General features: G+C 40.7%; 1 protein-coding gene across 1 annotated transcript in view; it reads right to left on the bottom strand.

Annotated features, from left to right (window-relative positions):
* LTN1 (listerin E3 ubiquitin protein ligase 1) overlaps positions 1-16,132 on the bottom strand; it is a 68,532-nt gene extending 52,400 nt beyond the window's left edge. The window contains exons 1-6 of the mRNA XM_023190095.2: positions 15,931-16,132; positions 9,638-9,841; positions 9,047-9,145; positions 7,584-7,814; positions 4,535-4,587; positions 3,351-3,531 (exon numbers count right to left, since the gene is read on the bottom strand). Of these exons, the coding sequence (XP_023045863.2) occupies positions 3,351-3,531; positions 4,535-4,587; positions 7,584-7,814; positions 9,047-9,145; positions 9,638-9,841; positions 15,931-15,972 (810 nt within the window). The 5' untranslated portion in view covers positions 15,973-16,132. The remainder of the gene's footprint in view (positions 1-3,350; positions 3,532-4,534; positions 4,588-7,583; positions 7,815-9,046; positions 9,146-9,637; positions 9,842-15,930) is intronic.
* Positions 16,133-20,744: the final 4,612 nt, after the last annotated feature.

The raw sequence follows: 20,744 nt of genomic DNA, 5'->3' as shown, positions 1-20,744 counted from the left end.
CCCAGGCTGGAGTGCAGTGGCCGGATCTCAGCTCACTGCAAGCTCCGTCTCCCGGGTTCACGCCATTCTCCTGCCTCAGCCTCCCGAGTAGCTGGGACTACAGGCGCCCGCCATCTCGCCCGGCTAGTTTTTTTTTTTTGTATTTTAGTAGAGACGGGGTTTCACCGTGTTAGCCAGGATGGTCTCAATCTCCTGACCTCGTGATCCGCCCGTCTCGGCCTCCCAAAGTGCTGGGATTACAGGCTTGAGCCACCGCGCCCGGCCGATTTTTTTTTTTTTAATAGGTTCTCGCTCTTCCCCCAGGCTGGAGTGCACAATCAAGGCTCGCTGCAGCCTTGACTTCCTGGGATCAAGTGATCCTCCTGCCTCAGTCTCTGAGTAGCTGGGACAATAGGAGTATGCCGTCACATCCGGCTAACTTTTTAACGATTGTTTTGTAGAGACAGGATCTTGTCATGTTGTCCAGGCTGGTTTGGAACTCCTGGGCTCAAGTAATCCACCTGCCTTGGCCTCCGAAAGTTCTGGGATTACTGGCATAAGCTACTGTGCCCGGCAATATCTAAGAACTTAATGTCTTGTAATGACATGACCACAGATGAACAGGGAATAAACAGTTTACTAGGTAATGTTAGGAAAACTGACTCACCATATATGAAGAAAAATGTAACTAGATCCATACTTAACACAAAATGAAAAGGTAGATTACTGATGAAGTAAAGATTTTATAAGAAAGGTAAAACTGCAGTATAAAGCCTACAACTATAAAGCTAAAAAAATTAAAAATATAAGAAAATCTTTATGACTTAAGGGTGGGAATAGCCTTCATAAGGCAAAAATCAGTGACTTTGATCACATCAAAATTAAGATTTCTTTCTGACATAAGACACATGGGAGAGGTGACAGAATGGGAGCTTTTTTGCATTGCCTAAAAATGACAAAAGATAATCTGTTGTGAGACTGGAATTTTTAAAAAAGACAAAAAGACTAATATTTAGATTATAAAAGGAACTCCTGCATAAAAAGAAAGCGAACTCCAAAAAGGAAAAATGAACAAGAAACACAAAAACAAAAACACACTAAAAATTCTTGAAGAGATGCAAAATCACCAATAAGGAAAGTAATTCCAATTAAAGAGAGATATCACCTGAATTCCTATTAGGCTAATGAAAAATTAAGCAGCTGAATGCTGCCTAGTAAAGGCTAGAAGATAAGATTATGCAGTATAGGGGCCATCATGTATTGATGGTTGAGTCTAGAGTAACGCAGCCATTCGGGAGAGCAATCTGGCACTATTTTAGGAAATTAGGTATGCACACACTTTACTGACTCAGCAATTCCGATAGTTTCTTAAGATCCAAGGACACAGCGCAATCAAAGCTCACTGCAGCCTCAATCTCCCAGGCCCAAGTGATCCTCCCCACCACAACTTGCTGCATTACTTGTGATGGCAAGGAGTTGGAGGCAATCAGGATCGATCACTGGAGGAATGGGCAGGGTAAATGCATAGGTACATGCAAACTTCTGAATACTACAAGGCAGGTAGAAGTCATGGATCAGTTGTACATACAGGAACATGAGGGATCGTTTTTTAAAAGCAATAAATAAAAATAAATGGAATAAAATGTAACACAGTACCATTTATGTGAATTAAAAACTCAAGCACACACAAAAGCACATTTTTCAAAAATACAGTCAATCCTCACAAATCCCATATTTGCCAATTTACCTGCTTGCTAAAATGTATTTGTCACCCCAAAATCAAAACTTGCAGTGTCTTAGGCCAGGTGTGGTGGCTCACACCTGTAATCTCAGCACTTTGGGGGGCCAAGATGGGTGGATCATCTGAGGTCAGGAGTTTGAGACCAGCCTGGCCAACAAGGTGAAACTCTGCCTCTACTAAAAATATAAAAAAATTAGGCAGGCATGGTGGTGGGTGCCTGTAATCCCAGCTACTTGGGAGGCTGAGGCAGGAGAATCACTTGAACCCAGGAGGCAGAGGTTGCAGTGAGCCTAGATTGCGCCATTGTACTCCAGCCTGGGTGACAAGAGCGAAACTCTGCCTGGAAAAACAAAAACAAAACAACAACAACAAAAAAAACTTGTCTTGCAGTCATTTGTGGACATGCATAGAATGGCAAAAAAAATCTGAGTCACCCACATGCACATTCCCAGCTGAGGTTGAACAAGGCAACATTCCCTATTTCAGTTCTCATACTATAAACAAGTGTCCTTTTCACAGTATTTTCTCAAATTTTTGTGCTTTCGATTGGTGATTTCATGTTTTAAATGGCCTCCAAGCAGCAGCACTGAAGTGCTGTCTATTGTATCTAAGCGCAAGAATGCTCCGATGTACCTTACAAAGAAAATATGTGTTAGGTATGCTTTATCCAGGCATGAGTTTTAATGCTCTTGGCCATCAGTTCAATGATAATGAATCAACAATAGCTATGAAAAAAGGTGTTTTGGCCAGGCACGGTGGCTCAAGCCTGTAATCCCAGCACTTTGGGAGGCCGAGATGGGCGGATCACGAGGTCAGGAGATCGAGACCATCCTGGCTAACACGGTGAAACCCTGTCTCTACTAAAAAATACAAAAAAAACTAGCCGGGCGAGGTGGCGGGCGCCTGTAGTCCCAGCTACTTGGGAGGCTGAGGCAGGAGAATGGCGTAAACCCGAGAGGCGGAGCTTGTAGTGAGCCGAGATCTGGCCACTGCACTCCAGCTTGGGCCACAGAGCGAGACTCCGTCTCAAAAAAAAAAACAAAAGGAAAAAAAAAAAGAAAAAAGGTGTCTTTAAACAGAAACACACATAAAACAAGGTTATGTACCGGTTGTATCAGTTATCAACTGACAAAAATGCTGTGAATAGAGGCTCACAAGAACCTAACCCTGTATTTCCCGTAAGGGCAATGCCTCAGTATTCACTAAGTCAGTATTCATGATGAGTTTATAGAACGTAACTACTACGAATGATGAGAATCAATTGCACAAACAAAAGCACATATATTACACACAGTAGAGCAGTCAGCCAGTGAAAGAGAATGAAGAGATGGACAAAAGGGAAAAAATAAATACATTAAATGAGAAGAGACTTGCACACACCAATTTTAAGGTGCTATGAACAAAGAAGTATGGTAATTCATACTGATAATTCTGAATCTGAGGCCCAAACTAAATAAAAAAGTAAAAACAGAGTAACATTCTAGTAGGAGAAGTAATTCAGTAAATGAATGGCCTACCACAGAGATGTGCTTGCAGAGTTCTAAATATAAACAATAAACATAAAACATAAACTAAGAAGATGGAGCTAAGGAATCAGAGCAATGCCTTAAGATAAAAAAGATTAATATACCTGAGGTACACTGTGTTTTCCATACTTCCAAAACTTATTCTGTGATAAAAGAGACTTAAATTTCTCCTCCAGAGAATCGAGTTCATTATCAGGTAAAAGGCAAAGCATTTTCTTTAATGCCAATAAGGAACAAGTTACAACCCGGTAGAATTTAGCTTCTCTTTCTTCCTCTGGAACAGTTCTTAATATAAAACAAAATAAATATATTAAAAACTTTAGAATAAGCCAAACTATATATCTGGTAGTTCCATTTTAAAACATTTTATCATTAAGTATGTACCAAAGTTGCTTTATTTCTATCTTCTATTTCCCCTGTGCCAATGCCCCTCAAAATGTAAACATACAAAGAAATTTAATCACATACTTTATTACTAATACAAAGTGAAAGTAGATGAAAAGCCAAGGCTTGCAATAAATGAGAAAGTATACTGTTCTCAGTAGCATGTACAAGGGTGATCCCAGGAAATGGATATCAAGCCATCTAAGACTATTTTCCCTCAAGGACTCTTAAAACCTTAATTAGAATATAAAAGTAAACAAAATACTTTACTACTCTTTCAACAGAACTATTTATATTCTTCAACTATGTTCAACCAGACCTTAAACTACTTCCTCTGACAACTGTCCAAAAGTAAATGCAGGAAACATATACAAGTATCTCTTTCTAATACAACCAAATGTGTAACTCCCAGATAATTCAAGTTAAATAGCAGGACAGCTTGCAAGTAAAAGCACTTACAGCATCTCACATATAGCATTATATTATTTTCATCTCTACATATATTATTCCTTCTTTTTAAAAATGTCACATTGGGCCGGGTCCAGTGGCTCATGCTTGTAATCCCAACATTTTGGGAGGCCGAGGCGGGCGGATCACTTGAGGTCACAAGTACGAGACTAGCCTGACCAACATGGTAAAACCCCAACTCTATGAAAATACAAAAAAATTAGCCAGGTGCAGTGGTGCATGCCTGTAATCCCAGCTACTCGGGAGACTGAGGCATGAGAATCACTTGAACCCAGAAGATGGAGGTTGCAGTGAGCTGAGATTGAATCACTGCAATGCAGCCTGGGTGACAGGGTGAGACTCTGTCTCAAAAAAAAAAAGTCACATTGAAATCATCTGATTACTTATAAGTGAAATAAATCCTTAACATGAGTTACAATGAAATAATACAACTTACTGCGGGTCACTGAGTGTATCAGGTGTTTCTTTTATAAGATGATCCTGCAGCACCTACAAAGGGTGTAAAATACCAAAGCCTTTGGTTTTATTGAACTGGTTTTATTGAATTTAGTGAACAGACAGAGCCTAGTTAAATAAAATCCATTTTAAAAATCCCCATAAATCTCATCTTACCTAAGAGAAGAATCAAATAGCAAAACTGAAACGTATGAATTTTACCAATTTTTCTTTCCCTATCAATTCCCAAGGTTAGCTGCTGTTGGAATAAGAAGGATAGATACTTCTTCCGCACACAACTATAAATACTCCTGACCACCTGGTTCCTCCATTTATCTTGCACACAGCAATGAAGTGAATGTGAATCTGGGAGAGAAATTAGGCTCTGCTTTCCTCTCCCCTCTTTCTGTAAGCCTGCTTGCCCACAAAGAATGCCATTCATTGTGCTCTGCTCCATCACAGAGGAAGGTATGAGGTTTTCAAATGTGGAGAAGTCTGTTTCCTCCTGGGGTGTAATGCAAGGGAGTCCACTGTTTCAGCAACTGCTTTATCAGCAATAACAATAACTAACACTTATTGAGCTTTTGCATGTGCCAGGTATTGCTTTGAGCACATTTTAGGCATTAACGAAATTAATCCTCTTTAACTCCATGAAGTACAAGTTAATTCCTGCTTTATAGATTACGAAACGAAGGCACAGAAACTTGCCCAAGGTCACACACCTAGTTGCTAGCTGATGGCAGAGTGGGATTAGAACTAACGGTGTGACCCAGAGCCCATGTCTTATAGACAGTATGATATACTATCTATAACGCTGACATTTTTATTTTCATTTGCCTAACTCCTCTCTAATACGTGGGTTTGGAACTTGAGACAGTTCAATGCCAATAGTTGTAACGAATTGTGACATAGCCAACTAAAGGGAAACTAAAATGGAAGAAATAACCCATATGTTCAACGATCAGTTATCCATAAATGACAAAGCCAAGAACAAATTTATTTTTTAAAGCCCATGAAGAGCCAAATTAGTTGTCTCAAAATCCATTTCCTAAAAGTCTTAGTGTCCAAACTCATGACACTTCACTCTTGTAACATTTATGACTTGGCATTTTAAATCAACCAATGATTCTTAAGGTACAGATGGATTAGAGAACTCCATTTGAGCATATGATTAAAGCTACAAACCCTCTCCCTAGAAAAATACACTTCATACACCTGAGAAATGAAGAATGGAAGAACTTAAATGGGGTACTAGTATCAAGTAATGTGTCAGAAGACTGGATGTGGTGGTTCACGCCTGTAATCCCAGCACTTTGGGAGGCCGAGGCGGGTGGATCACGAGGTCAGGAGTTCGAGACCAGCCTGGCCAATGTAGTGAAACCCTGTCTCTACTAAAAATACAAAAATGAGTCAGGCATGGTGGTGGGCGCCTGTAATCCCAGCTACTCGGGAGGCTAGGGTAGGGCAGGAGAATCACTTGAATCCAGGAGGCAGAGGTTGCAGTCAGCCGAGATTGCACCATTGCACTCCAACCTGGGCAGCAGAGAGACTCCATCTCAAAAAAAAAAAAAAAAAAAAAAAGTAACGTGTTGCGGGATGTTGGGTGAAGAGATTAGATAGGTAAGCAGGGACCTGATCATGCAGAGCCTTGTATGTCAAGACAAGAAATCTGAACTTAAGTTTTAATGGAGAGCCACAGAAGGATGGCTAATTGAAAGGAAAAAGGAAAGTGGGGAGAGAGGGTCCGATGGACATGTTTAAGTAGGGTTCTACACAGGGTGTTGTGGAAACATAGGAGTACGAAATAAGGGAATAAATGCAAGCAAAGATTTAAAAATTATCAATTCCCTCCTCACTCCTACTTCATCTACTTTTATTTCTCAATATAATTCTAACAACTTTGTTGTCTGGTTTTTCTAGTGCATATACTGGGAATAGCAAATGAAGGGGGAAGAAATGAGACACTACTAGAAACAGACACACTGAAAGCCACAAACAGGTATGGCTGATAACTTTTTATGAGAAAGTTATGGCAAAAGCATTGGCCCAGTGTGGAGAAACTTCATCTGATAATGGGAGTATAAATTTACTTGCCCTTGAAGGGCCATTTATCATTATCTATAAAAATTTTTCATGTTCTTATCCTTTGGCCCAACATATGCTTACTAGAAGTTCTAGTAAGTATTACTCTCACAAAGGTATAAAGAGATCTACTTAAAAATGTTTACTGAAGTAGCATTTGTTATGATAAAAATTGGAAAAAAAATCCAAATGTACTTTAATATAAAAAGAGTTAAATAAACTATAGTACATCCATGTATAGTAATACCAGAGACCCAATAAAAAGAAAAAGACACTAAGGTAGATCTGTATATATAGATAACGGAAACACGAGAGAAAGTAATTTTAGATTTATTTTTAGATATTATTTATTTAGCTTATATAAAACATGCCTACTTTTTAAAAATATAATTAAGACTTCGAAATTAAAATGGAAAATTTAAATACTGTAGAAAGATCCAATCCAAAATGTTAATTTTGTTAAAGATCCAAAATGGTCAATTTTACTAAACAGAACTTTAAAACGTCAATCTTCAGTTGGAAATATTTATTTTATTTTATTTTTATTATTTTTTTTTTGAGATGGAGTCTCGCTGTGTCGCCCAGGCTGGATGGAGTGCAGTGGCACGATCTTGGCTCACTACAAGCTCCGCCTCCTGGGTTCACACCATTCTCCTGCCTCAGCCTCCCAAGTAGCTGGGACTATAGGCACCCACCACCACGCCTGGCTAATTTTTTTGTATTTTTAGTAAAGACAGGGTTTTACCATGTCAACCAGGATGGTCTCGATCTCCTGACCTCGTGATCCTCCCGCCTCAGCCTCCCAAAGTGCTGGGATTACAGGCATGAGCCACCGCACTCGGCCTTCAGTTGGAAATATTGTACTTACTCATTCCCCTAAAATCCTAAGTAAAAAAGCTGTCATTATGCTTATAACCGTTAAATACTTAAAATAAAAAAAAAAGATTCAGAATAATTCCAGAACTTACACTTGTAATTTCATCCTTACAAAATGCTATGGCTTCAGGTTGCTTGCTTGGAGGAAAAGCCGCTTCAAATGCATCTTTTGCTGCAAACGCAGCCGGTGTATAAGTATCACATTGAGCCATTAACCAATATCCCATTAAACTTTTTAAGTAGGGAGCCAACTGTTTCTTTACTTTAAGGATAAGTTTTTCAAAAGCTTGTTGTGTGGCTTCTCGGACCCGACGATCATGATCCTATTAAAAATATAAATGTGATTTAAAATAGCTCTAGCCCATAAAAACAATCACAGACACTTCTGGATATGCTATAATAACCCATTACCAAGAATTCACCTATGTATTAAAAAACTGAAATCATTTTTTTAAATCAATAACTTCGAGGTTTTTAAATCAGAAACTATATAATTTATTAATTTTTCTTTCTCCCCTTCTCCCAATGAGATAGGATTGTATTCAAGACAGATTCAAAGTTGGGCCTTGAGGCTGAGTCTGGTGGTTCATGCCTATAATCCCAGTACTTTCGGTGGGTGAGGCAGGTGGATTATTTGCAGTCAGGAGTTCAAGACCAGCCTGGCCAACATGGTGAAACCCTGTCTCTACTAAAAACACAAAAAATTAGCGGGGCATGGTGGCACACACCTGTAATCCCAGCTACTCAGGAGCCTGAGGCAGGAGAATCACTTGAACCCAGGAGACAAGGTTGCAGTGAACAGAGATCGCGCCACTACACTCCAGCCTGAGTGACAGAATGAGACTCCATCTCAGTTAAAAAAAAAAAAAAAAAAAAAAGTTGGGTCTTGAATAGTTAAGCAACTCACTCTCATTCTTCTGCAGCAAATATACAAGGAATAAAATCATCATCAAAATTTATTAAAACCGGAAAGCACCAGGGTAATTCTCTAGTTTAAACAATCTAATTTCTGAAAACAGACTTCCTAAATGTCCTTCATAACCCGACACACAATCCAATCTTTTTTTTTTTTTTTTTTTTAAAGATGTTGTATTGCTCTGTTGTCCAGGCTGGAGTGCAGTGGTTCAATCTTGGCTCACTGCAACCTCCGCCCCTGGGTTCAAGCGATTCTTCTGCCTCAGCCTCCCAAGTAGCTGGGATTACAGGCATCCACTACCACACTTGGCTAATTTTTGTATTTTTAGTAGAGACATGTTGGCCTCATTTTCGTTTCACCATGTTGGCCAGCCTGGTCTTGAACTCCTGACCTCAAGTGATCTGCCCATCTCAGCCTCCCAAAGTGCTGGGATTACACACATGAGCCACCATACCAGGCCCCAACCTCTTTTTTTATATCCACGCTCTTCTGAAGTGTTAACAATTCAATCTGCATAACAATGCTGACATAACATTTAATAACCCTCACCAAAAAATCAACATTATAAATTTGAGAGTCTCCATGACTCCAACCAAAAAATATACAACAGAAATAAACTAGCAAAGTTTTAATACTTACAAGTGAAATTTTGCAAAAAATTCTTGGCCAATATGGAAGAACTCCTTTCACAGTTTCTGTGTCTCTCTCTGTACACATGGTTCCAAATTCCTGCATAGCCTAAAAGTAAGTCATTATTAACGTCATTAGGATTAACAACCACAACACTGGCTATTAATTATTCTGTTCTGGAAGCTTTGTCTATTTTATGTAATAGGAGAATATACTATTTCTGTTTATGCCATATGAGACTAGTTTGAAGAGCTCCTTCACAGACTACTATGATAGAAACTCTTCAGTTGTTTTTTAAAAATAAAAACATCTACAAACAAAAAAAATCTCATTTAAAGTTACAAGGTCAAAGTTACATTTCCTAACAGGAAAAACTATACAGCCAAAATTCTAAAGCAGTTTAAAAAAGTTCAGTGTAACAAACTAATTTACAACCCAGAAAATAAATATCAACTAAGTTTAAGACTGTGTGTCAGAAAAAAGTACAATTATAAAAGAACATAGCAACTGTTTATTTTTCTTTACATAAAACATGCTAATGACATTTTGTTTTAGCAAAGGGATTTTCTTGATAATTTTTATGAAAACAAGAAAACGTGCTTTTAATTTTGTGGTGACATCTTTCTTTGAAAGCTTCCGCAGCACCATTCGGAAATCAGAATCTACAAGACTGTCAATTTCTTCAGCTCCTTGAATAGCCGGAACATAGCCTAGGTCACTCTGAGATGTTCCAAAACCAATAAATCCAGGCACTGTTCCCTGTTCTTTGGCAAGGAGTTCTGCAGCTCGGCCACTGTTTGACGGCTGATAAGAAAATTACGGAGAAAAAAAGTCAGAGTCCAGGAAGGGTTCAAAACTTAACTTTATAATTCCTTGGCTATCCCCATGGTCAGAATGAGCTTTTATTTTATTTTTTCCTAGCCTAAAATTTCATCTATTGCAAAGTTCCCCAAAGATTAATGGTTTTATTCCCAAGAATCCATCAATACTGATCCTAGAAATTATTCCGTTTCCTAAACATTAGAATGTTTTGTAAACCGTGGATACAATCCATTAGTGGCTCATGATATCAATATAATGGACCGTGACAGAATTTTAAAGAAATTGACTAAAACTTTTAAAATCAGAATGTATCACATGTGGCAAAATTTTCATAAATGCTGTTTTATGAATTTTTTTATTTCCAACTTTCATATAAATAGTATGTATACACATATGTATACTATGTAAAGATGTAAAATTAACTCATAAGTAGAACCCATCCTTTCATTCACCCATTAATTGAACAAATATTTATGAAGCAATCACAATGGCCCAGGTCTAATGATAGCTGCCTCTAGACTGGGAGTTCCTTGAGGGTGGACACACTCATTTCCATATACTCCAAAGCCTAGCCTAACCTCTTTGGGCTAAAATTACATTATTATAACCATAAAAATCAATACAACGCTCAATCTATAATACAGACTCCTTTGTTTTCAATCACAGTCAGTGCTTTGTTTGACTGATACACAATATAGTAGTCTTCTACTAAAAGGAGGTTAGTTGATACAGAGACAGAAAATATTTGAACTGCTGAAAGAAATTAACTTACTGTCAGCTAAACCAACCACCAAGCTGACATCACAACCCATCTAAACTCATCTATTTCTTATTTCTCTATAAGGATGTTTGCCAACGGTTATCCAAATGTGTGATTCAAATTGCTCATACCGGCCAGGCAAGGTGGCTCATGCCTATAATCCCAAAACTTTGGAAGGCCAAGGCAGGTGGATCACTTGAGCCCTGGAGTTCAAAACCAGCCTGGGCAACATGGCAAAACCCTGTCTCTACTAAAAACACAAAAAGTAGTCAGGCATGGTGGCGTGTGCCTATAATCCCAGCACTCAGGAGGCTGAGTCATGAGAATCACCTGAACATGGAGACTGAGGTTGCAGTGAGCCAAGATCATGCCACTGCACTCCACCCAGGGCAACAGAGCAAGACTCTGTCTCAAAAAAAAAAAAAAAAAAAAAAACAACAACAACAATAATTGCTAATGCCTAGCAAAAGTGTGTTTGGAAAACTTACCTGACAAGGAATACTCTGGCCTACTTCCTAAACTGAATTGAGTGAACAGGAAAGAAAATGATGGCCTGCATTACATTTTTTTTCAATCTGTAGCATTTAAGACTAATTCCAAAAAAAGTTTCTCTATTTTTTTTTTAAGTGAAAGTAAGTTTACTAAGAAAATAGGTCAGGCATGGTGGTTCATGCCTATAATCCCAGCACTTTGGGAGGCAGAGGAGGGTAGATCACCTGAAGTCAGGAGTTCAACACCAGCCTGGCCAACATGGTGAAACCCTGTGTCTACTAAAAATACAAAATTAGCCAGGTGTAGTGGCACATGCCTTTAATCCCAGCTACCTGGGAGGCTGAGGCAGGAGAATTGGTTGAACCTGGGAGGCAGAGGTTGCAGTGAGTTGAGATCACACCATTGCACTCCAGCCTCAGCAAAAAGAATGAAACTCCATTTCAAAAAAAAAGAAAAGAATAAAAGAATGGCTACTCCATAGGCAAAGCAGCTGTTCTCTATTTTTTAAGTTTATTAAAATGAATTAATTATTCAATTCACCTTTTTCAATATTGGTACATGAATAAAGAGCCACAAAGGAAGTAGTTAGTGAATTATAATTCCAAAAACTAAATCTGATGACTCTAGGATATCAGAATTTTCTACAGTCTCATGTGTAAACAGTTTTATTACGAAACACAATAAAAAACTAACTACTGCTAAAATCTAAAGGAGTTGAGGCTGAAATAACAGAATTAAAAGTGATAACTAGGGGCAAAAGAGAAGGTATCAAATTTTCAGTCTCCAATTTAAGTAACTTGTTACTTTTAAATGCACTTTTTAAAATGTCTACTTTAAATTTAAAATATAGTTACTCTTATGATCTTTGTATGTTAAGAGCTATACCCATAGTTCAATAAAAATTAAGAAACAATTCTATTTATGGCACTTTTTTTTTTTTTTTGGACTATGCCTACTTTTGTCTACATTTTTTCATGCCTACCTTCTAGAGGTATTTGTGGTGGCAATCCTGACTCTACTGTTTAAAGACCAAACCAAGGAAGACTTACAAGATCTTTCACCGTCTAACCTCAACTTTTCCCAGTCTTATCTCCTGCCGCTCTTTCCTTCCCTTGCCCCACTTCCTTCTCTCTTCTCCAAATTATGCTGTCATCATTCATGCCTTAGTACCAAATCAAATTCGAAGTTCTCTGAGGCAGAGCATGGTGGCTCACACCTGTAATCCCAGCACTTTGGGAGGCTAAGCGGACAACTGGGCAGATCACTTCAGGCCAGGAGTTCGAGACCAGCCTGGCCAACATGGCAAAACCCTGTCTCTACTAAAAATACAAAAAATTAGCCGGGTGTGATGTTACACGCCTGTAATCCCAGCTACTTGAGAGGCTGAGGCAAGAAAATTGCTTGAACCTGGGAAGTGGAGGTTGCAGTGATCCAGACTCAGTCTCCAAAAAAAAAAAAAAAAGTTATCTATGTGATGGCCTTTCGCAATTCAATCTTTTTTTTTTTGTTTTTGTTTTTGTTTTGTTTTGTTGAGGCGGAGTCTCGCTCTGTCGTCCGGGCTGGAGTACTGTGGCCGGATCTCAGCTCACTGCAAGCTCCGCCTCCCAGGTTCATGCCATTCTCCTGCCTCAGCCTCCGGAGTAGCTGGGACTACAGGCGCCCGCCACCTTGCCCGGCTAGTTTTTTGTATTTTTTTTAGTAGAGACGGGGTTTCACCGTGTGTTAGCCAGGATGGTCTCGATCTCCTGACCTCGTGATCCGCCCGTCTCGGCCTCCCAAAGTGCTGGGATTAGAGGCTTGAGCCACCGCGCCCGGCCTCGCAATTCAATCTTTATATAATCTTTTCTCTCTACCTGAAAACGCTTCCTTTCTTTACATTGCCTGACAAACTCCTACTCATCTTTCAAATTCATGTTTGCAACACTTGCCTTCCTCCAGTCTCTTCCATTCTCCCACATTCTTTCTTCTAATACCTGCATCATAATTCTTTAATATATTATAATATTTGCTTACATATGTGTCTGTATCATCAAACTAATAGTTCAAGAACAGCAGACATCTGTCTATTATCTCTGAACACCTGAAATCCAGTATCAAAGTCTTCTATTGAAGACTTTGCCACATTAAAGTTAAACTCCCAACTCCACAACTTTCTGGCTACATAAGCTTAGGCAAGCTAATTTCTCCAAACCTCAGTTTCATCACACTTAAAATGAGATATGAGTAATTAATTCATTACTTGGATTGTTTTCATAATTAAGCATAAGTTTTTAAATCACCATAGTAATAACTGATTCCAGCAAGAATCAAAGGGTGCTCAAACCATTAGGTGAAAGTTTGTGGAAGAACAGGACATTTCACAGTTTCAAACTAACATATTATTTGTTATTGGCCAATGGAAAAAGATAACTTTATAACGGACAACACCTTAACCAAGTAATTAAACAAATACCACCAATAAGGGGACAAACGGGTACGAAGTGCCCCTGTGTGATGTACTGAGAAAGTCTCATCATCTATGAAGAATTACTTCTAAAAATTGTTTCGCCTGAATCTAATCATAAGGAAACAACTAGATGAATCTGAATTAATCAAACAAATGGCCCAGGCTCTTCCAAATGTTGTTTAAAAAGACACTCCTGGCCGGGCGCGGTGGCTCAAGCCTGTAATCCCAGCACTTTGGGAGGCCAAGACGGGCGGATCACGAGGTCAGCAGATCGAGACCATCCTGGCTAACATGGTGAAACCCCGTCTCTAACAAAAAATACAAAAAACTAGCCGAGCGAGGTGGCGGGCGCCTGTAGTCCCAGCTACTCGGGAGGCTGAGGCAGGAGAATGGCGTAAACCTGGGAGGCGGAGCTTGCAGTGAGCTGAGATCCGGCCACTGCACTCCAGCCTGGGCGACAGAGAGACTCCGTCTCAAAAAAAAAAAAAAAAAAAAAAAAAGGACACTCCCCTCCCCGCTTAAACAGTACTGAGAAACTGTCTAGATCAAAGAATATCAGCCTGGGCAACATGGCGAAACTGTCCCTACAAAAAATACAAAAATTAGCTAGCCATGATGGCCTGTGCCTGTAGTCCTAGCTACTGGAAAGGCTAAGCTGGGAGGATCACTTGAACCCAAGAGGCGGAGATTGCAGTGAGCCCAGTTCACGCCTCTGCACTCCACTCGGGGTAACAGAGGGAGGCTCTGTCCTGAAAAAAAAAAAAAAAAATTAGCCAGGAGTCCTAGCTATTAAGGAAGCTGAGGTGGGAGGATCGATCGCTTGGGCCCAAGAAGTTGACACTGCAGTGGGCCGTGATCATACCACTGCACTCCAGGTTTGGAGACAGAGCGACCCTGTCTTACAAAAAAAAAGAAAAGAAAAGAAAAAAAAAGAGAGAACATTACTGAGATAACTACAGAAGTCTAAATACAAGGCTGTATCCTGGATTACAGTATTACACAAAAGTCAAAGTTTCTGGATGCTATAACCATTATTGTAATTGCTGCAGGCTAGAAAAATGGCATTGTTTTTAGAAGATACATGCTGATGTATTTAGGAGTTAAGAGTCCCGACTTTTGCAACTAACTCTCATACAGTTCAGCAAAATACAGAAATTAACAGAAAGAAAGCAAATGCAACCAAGTATTAGCAACTGGTGAATCTAGGTAGAGTATATGGGATGTCACTCTAACATTCTCGCAACTTTTCCTCATAAGAACTTTTCAAATATAAAACATTTGAGAAAATTTAAATAAAAAAATATTAAACGAGGATGCAAGTGCTTAGCACAGTAACACAATAGGTTGCTATAACTGTTAATACTGTTATTATCTTCCAAAACAGATTAAGTGACAGATCTAAGAAAATGTGACATTGAAATCACTAGAATTAACTATATCAGAAACAGGAAAAAAAGCATTCTCATAAAATTGGACTGTGCTATAATAAATCCAACACCATAAAAAAATACCATTACAAACCCCTCATCGTGTAGTTTTACACGAATCCACTTTAAGGTCGTCTTTAAACAAGTACTTAGTGAGCGTCTATTAGGTGCCAGTCTCTGTTCTAGGCTCCGAGGATAAAAACATTTGCTTTCAAAATACTTACATCCTAGTGAACTAAGACAATAAATGTCATAAATACAACGGAGTTTAAAACAAAGTAGGAAGAATAGGGAGTGCGGAAGGGCTGCAAGAGGGTGGTCATGGAAAACCTCACTGAGGTGTCGAGAGCAAAGTTTGGAGCCTCCTAACTGAAGAGCGTTGGGAGCCGGCCAGGTAAGGTCAAGGCACAGTGAAGAGATCAGTGTGGCTGGATGAAGCAAACCAAGAGGAGGGAGTTGAAGATGGGACTGCAGATAGAAAGGGGTAACAGGCAGTCCAGAAACCAAATATACCATCCTAAGAGCTTTAGCTTAGAAGAAGCCCAAAGGAGAGGCACAATCAGCTGCAACCTCCACAGTGGGTTCACTTTAACATCCTCCCAACTCTCCTTCTTCCTAGCGCCGCCCTCCCCCAACCAACCCTCTACCTCGGCCAGATCACCTTCCAGTGAACCTGATACATTATCATTTCTTCATGAATATTGTGGGTGTGTGCTCGGATGGGGACAGCTCTGGCATGGTACATCTTTTCTCTCACGATTCCCCAATCTGCTCAGAGATAACCCAAACCACCCTCAGGGACGCACACACAACAGAGAGGTCACACACGACACGCAAAAGCACGCCTCCCCACAGCCGCGCTCCACACACCCTCCAGCAACGCGCTGGGCGGCGCCAGGCGCCTCGAAGCGAGGCTCCCGGGTCGACCGAGCCACCCCCCACTCACCCTCAGGTTCCCTTTAGTTCGCTGCTTGTTCTTCCCGCCCATGGTCGCGGTTGCAGCTGTATTCTGAGCACTCAGACCCCGGTGGACTCGTCTGGAACACAACTTCCGTCCTCTGGCGCCGGAAGAGGACTCCCTGTAATAACTTCCCCCGGGCCCTTTTTCCTCCACCCACCCTGTCCATTTGCCGCCTCACTTCCGCTCCCGCCTCCCGCTGTGTCCCTGACCATCCGCCGCCGGAGACGTCACAGTTAAAGCCACGCCTGTCTGAGTGATGTCATTTCTGGCCAATAGGAAGCCAAGCATTGGACCCGTGGCGCCAAATCCTGTCTTCCCCGCTTTCGGAAGCTAGGTTTGTTCCTTGCTTAGCGGCTAGGAAACTGGCATGAAACACCAGAGAGGCAGTTCACATAAGGGTAGCAATAGAATGTTATGGTAGAGGCTGTGGGAAGACGGGAATGTGTTAGACTTCCAACATGATGCAATCATCAGTATCACCTGTGCGTTTGTTAGAACAGGCCAACTCGGGCCCCTCGGAACTCCTGAATCAGATCCTGAATTTTGACGGTATTCCCAAGTCTTGTTAAAATGTGATTACTGCTCTAGGCAATATTCTCTGTAAATCTACCCCCCCCGTCCCCTTTTATTCATATTGAAACTGTTACGTGCAGTTTAAAAGAGTATAATGTGGGAGTCTCTATTAAAATTTGAAATGTACGAATCCTGTAACTTAGTGATTGTGCGACTCAGAATCGCACAAGAGAAACAAATAAATGTGTGCTGGTTATTGTTTATTGTCCACGCAGTCACCCTTTTATACTCCATGTTACTGGGGCGCTTCTGCTAGACTTCACCGACAGGGTGAACTAGAGGGAAACAAAGGCAAGAGGAAGAAGGGACTTGCTCCATTCTGTGAGCATCATGCCAGCAGCAGCTGCCTTTTACCGTGGCAGGAGCAATTGCTTTAGCCAGCAGGTGGTTTTAATCTCCATCCTTTTTCCAACAATCACAAATCAGCCTTATTGCACCCCTTACCGATCACAGCAGCAGTCAGTGCTCTCCTCAGAGATCTAAATTCTACCTTCATGGAGCCCCTCCCTTGAGCTCCTGAGATAGCCAATGTTTGAGCCACCTCCTCAGGAGTTTGAGCCCCAACACCGTGGGATCCCTTCTTTGAGCTCCAGAGATCCAGCAACAGCCAGCCATCACCCTCTCTACATTCTTCATAGACCTGAACTAAGGTGTTCAGGGCCCTCCTCCAAGCTTTTAGGTTCTGATGACTCCAACCACTTCTTTTGTTCCATCCTTTCCTAGCTCTAAGAATGGTAGCTACTACCTCCAGTGATTACCTGTTACCTTTTATAATTCCTTTTGACCAATTTCCCATATTAAAATATTTCTCAATAACTGATGTGATTTCTGTTTTCCCGACTGGACCCTAATTTTAAAATGCACACAAAAGCCGGGTGTAGAGGCTCACGTCTGTAATCCCAGCACTTTGGGAGGCCGAGGCAGGTGGATCACCTGATGTCAGGTGTTCGAGACCAGCCTGGCCGACATGGCAAAACCCCGACTCTACTAAAAATACAAAAATTAGCTGGGCCTGATGGCAGGCGCCTGTAATCCCAGCTACTTGGGAGGCTGAGGCACAAGAATCTCTGGAACCCAGGAGGTAAATGCTGCAGTGAGCTGAGATCGTGCCACTGCACTCCAGCCTGGGTAACAGAGCAGACTCTGCCTCAAAAAAAAAAAAAAAAAAGTCACACAAAGAGACGGATGTTCACAAAAACTTTATAATAGGAAGATAATTGTAAGCAACCTATGCTTATATATTGGAGAATGGCTAAATAAATTATATGTATTCAATAGGCTATTAGGCAGCATTTAAGAAGAATAAGGTTTATCTGTACATATATAGGAAGAATTATAAGACACATTCTTAAGTAAAAAGCAAATACCAAGTCATATATACAGTATGATACCATTTGTGTTTTTAAAACCCACAACACAATAATATATATATATATATATGCATATATATAATATAAATACAGAGAATAGGCTGGGTGTGGTGGCTCACACCTGTAATCCCAGCACTTGGGGAGGCTGAGGTGGGTGGATTACATCAGGAGTTCAAGACCAGCCTGGCCAACATGGTGAAACCCTGTCACTACTAAAATACAAAAATTAGCTGGGCATAGTGGCAGGCGGCTCTAATCCCAGCTACTAGGGAGGCTGAGGCAGAACTGCTTGAACCCAGGAGATGGAGGTTACAGTGAGCCAAGATCGTGCCTCTGCACTTCAGCCTGGGCAACAAAGTGAGACTCCATCTCAAAAAATAATAAGAATAATAATACAGAGACTACAGATCTGCAAGAAAACATACCAGTCTGATCATTGTAGTTAATTTTTGTGGGAAAAAGTAGCAAGAAAAGAGATCAGGGTTATGAGTTACAGTCAAAAGAAATTAAACGTTATCTGTAAGATTTTATTTTATACAAGGACAACATATTCCTGTATTAATTATGTAATTAAAAATCAACTCAGGCCGGGCGCGGTGGCTCAAGCCTGTAATCCCAGCACTTTGGGAGGCCGAGACGGGCGGATCACGAGGACAGGAGATCGAGACCATCCTGGCTAACATGGTGAAACCCCGTCTCTACCAAAAAATACAAAAAACTAGCCGGGCGAGGTGGCGGGCGCCTGTAGTCCCAGCTACTCTGGAGGCTGAGGCAGGAGAATGGCGGGAACCCGGGAGGCGGAGCTTGCAGTGAGCTGAGATCCGGCCACTGTACTCCAGCCCCGGCGGCAGAGCGAGACTCCGTCTCAAAAAAAAAAAAAAAAAAAAAAAAAAAAAAAAAAAATCAACTCAGGCTGGGCAAGATGACTGATGCCTATAATCCCAGCACTTTGGGAGGCCAAGGTGGGTGGATCACCTGAGGTCAGGAGTTCCAGACCAGCCTGGCCAACATGGTGAAACCCCGTCTCTACCAAAAATACAAAAACTAGCTAGGCACGGTGGTGTGCACCTGTAATCCCAGCTACTCGGGAGGCTGAGGCAGGAGAATCACTTGAACCCAAGAGGCAGAGGTTGTACTGAGCTGAGGTCACACCACTGCACTTCAGCCTGAGCAACAGAGCAAGACACTGTCTCAAAAGAAAAACAGAAAAAAGAAATGTCAATACTTTTAAGGCCAAGATTAGAAACTCTTCAGAAATCAGGTTGGGAGTTAAAAAAAAAAAGATTTGAAACTCTTCCTTCTTCATTCATGATTATTAATATTATAAATTATTGTTTTCACAGATTAAGAATTATATAACAGAGGCCGGGCGCGGTGGCTCAAGCCTGTAATCCCAGCACTTTGGGAGGCCGAGACGGGTGGATCACGAGGTCAGGAGATCGAGACCATCCTGGCTAACACCGTGAAACCCCGTCTCTACTAAAAAATACAAAAAACTAGCCGGGCGAGGTGGCGGGCGCCTGTAGTCCCAGCTACTTGGGAGGCTGAGGCAGGAGAATGGCATAAACCTGGGAGGCAGAGCTTGCAGTGAGCTGAGATCCGGCCACTGCACTCCAGCCTGGGTGATAGAGCGAGACTCTGTCTCAAAAAAAAAAAAAAAAAAAAAAATTATATAACAGAATTATAGCCTTTTTTCCGTAAGTAAATATTGGGCATGACTTACAGATGCCGGATGTTAGAATAATCTTATCCATCCAGACAAGTTTCTGAGGAGGAAAATCAGACATCAAGCACTTAAAAATATATTTCCACATTCTATTTTATTTATTTATTGACCCTCCATACCCAAGTACATTTGAAAAACATCACCATATCCTGTTGCTTTAAAAAATGGCACAGTTGGCTGAAATTCACATGACCTCCTGAGTTCAATCACATCAAATGTTTTTTTCTCAAAATTGAAAAATTTTTTTGCTCTTCTATTTTATCAAGAGTGCCACCAAAAAGAATGTCTTCTTGATGGTGAATTAAAATTTTCTTCCAGGTTATTCGTCTGAGTTGGAAAATAATTTTTTTTTAATTTTTTGAGATGGAGTCTTGCTCTGTCACCCAGGCTGGACTGCAGTGGCATGTTTTCGGCTCACTGCAAGCTCCGCCTCCTGGGTTCACGCCATTCTCCTGCCTCAGCCTCCCAAGTAGCTAGGACTACAGGCACCTGCCACTACGCCTGGCTGATTTTTTGTATTTTTAGTAGAGACGGGGTTTCACCCTGTTAGCCAGGGTGGTCTCGATCTCCTGACCTCATGATCCGCCCACCTCGGCCTCCCAAAGTGCTGGGAATTACAGGTGTGAGCCATCGCACCCAGAGGAAAATAAATTTTCAGAGTAGACATTTTAAAAGTAAGATGTGTTCAGAAATATTAAAAGTAGTTTGATTTTTAACCCACCAATGCTAATAAAAATCTATTACAAATACATTTATTGCCCAATATTATCCAGTTCATATCTCATTCCAGACTCATCTGTTTTGTCCTCATTTACCTCATAAGTTTGGAAGAGTAGAAATGGCTGAACTTCTTAATCTATCAGTTTCAGGAAAGGAGACCCCAGATTTGTGATGGTTGGGTTGTCACTCTCAATGGGATTTTAACCACAAAACTTCTGAGAAAGTCCCTTTTTATGGGATTCAAAACATAAGCTAAGATGATGAGTCATATTTTGGAATCAAACTATATCTCAGAAACCATCTAGTAGCTTTAGAAATCAATGTAACATTTATCAAACACTTTCCAAGCTCTTGACCTATTAAAAGCCTATGTCTAGAAACAGCTAAGCAACTGGCACAAGCTCCACAAT

The sequence above is a fragment of the Piliocolobus tephrosceles genome, chromosome 19, assembly GCF_002776525.5.
Source record: "Piliocolobus tephrosceles isolate RC106 chromosome 19, ASM277652v3, whole genome shotgun sequence".
Classification (NCBI taxonomy): Eukaryota; Metazoa; Chordata; class Mammalia; order Primates; family Cercopithecidae; genus Piliocolobus; species Piliocolobus tephrosceles.
Note: the sequence above shows the minus strand (reverse complement) of the source record. Positions and strands in the feature narration are given on the sequence as shown.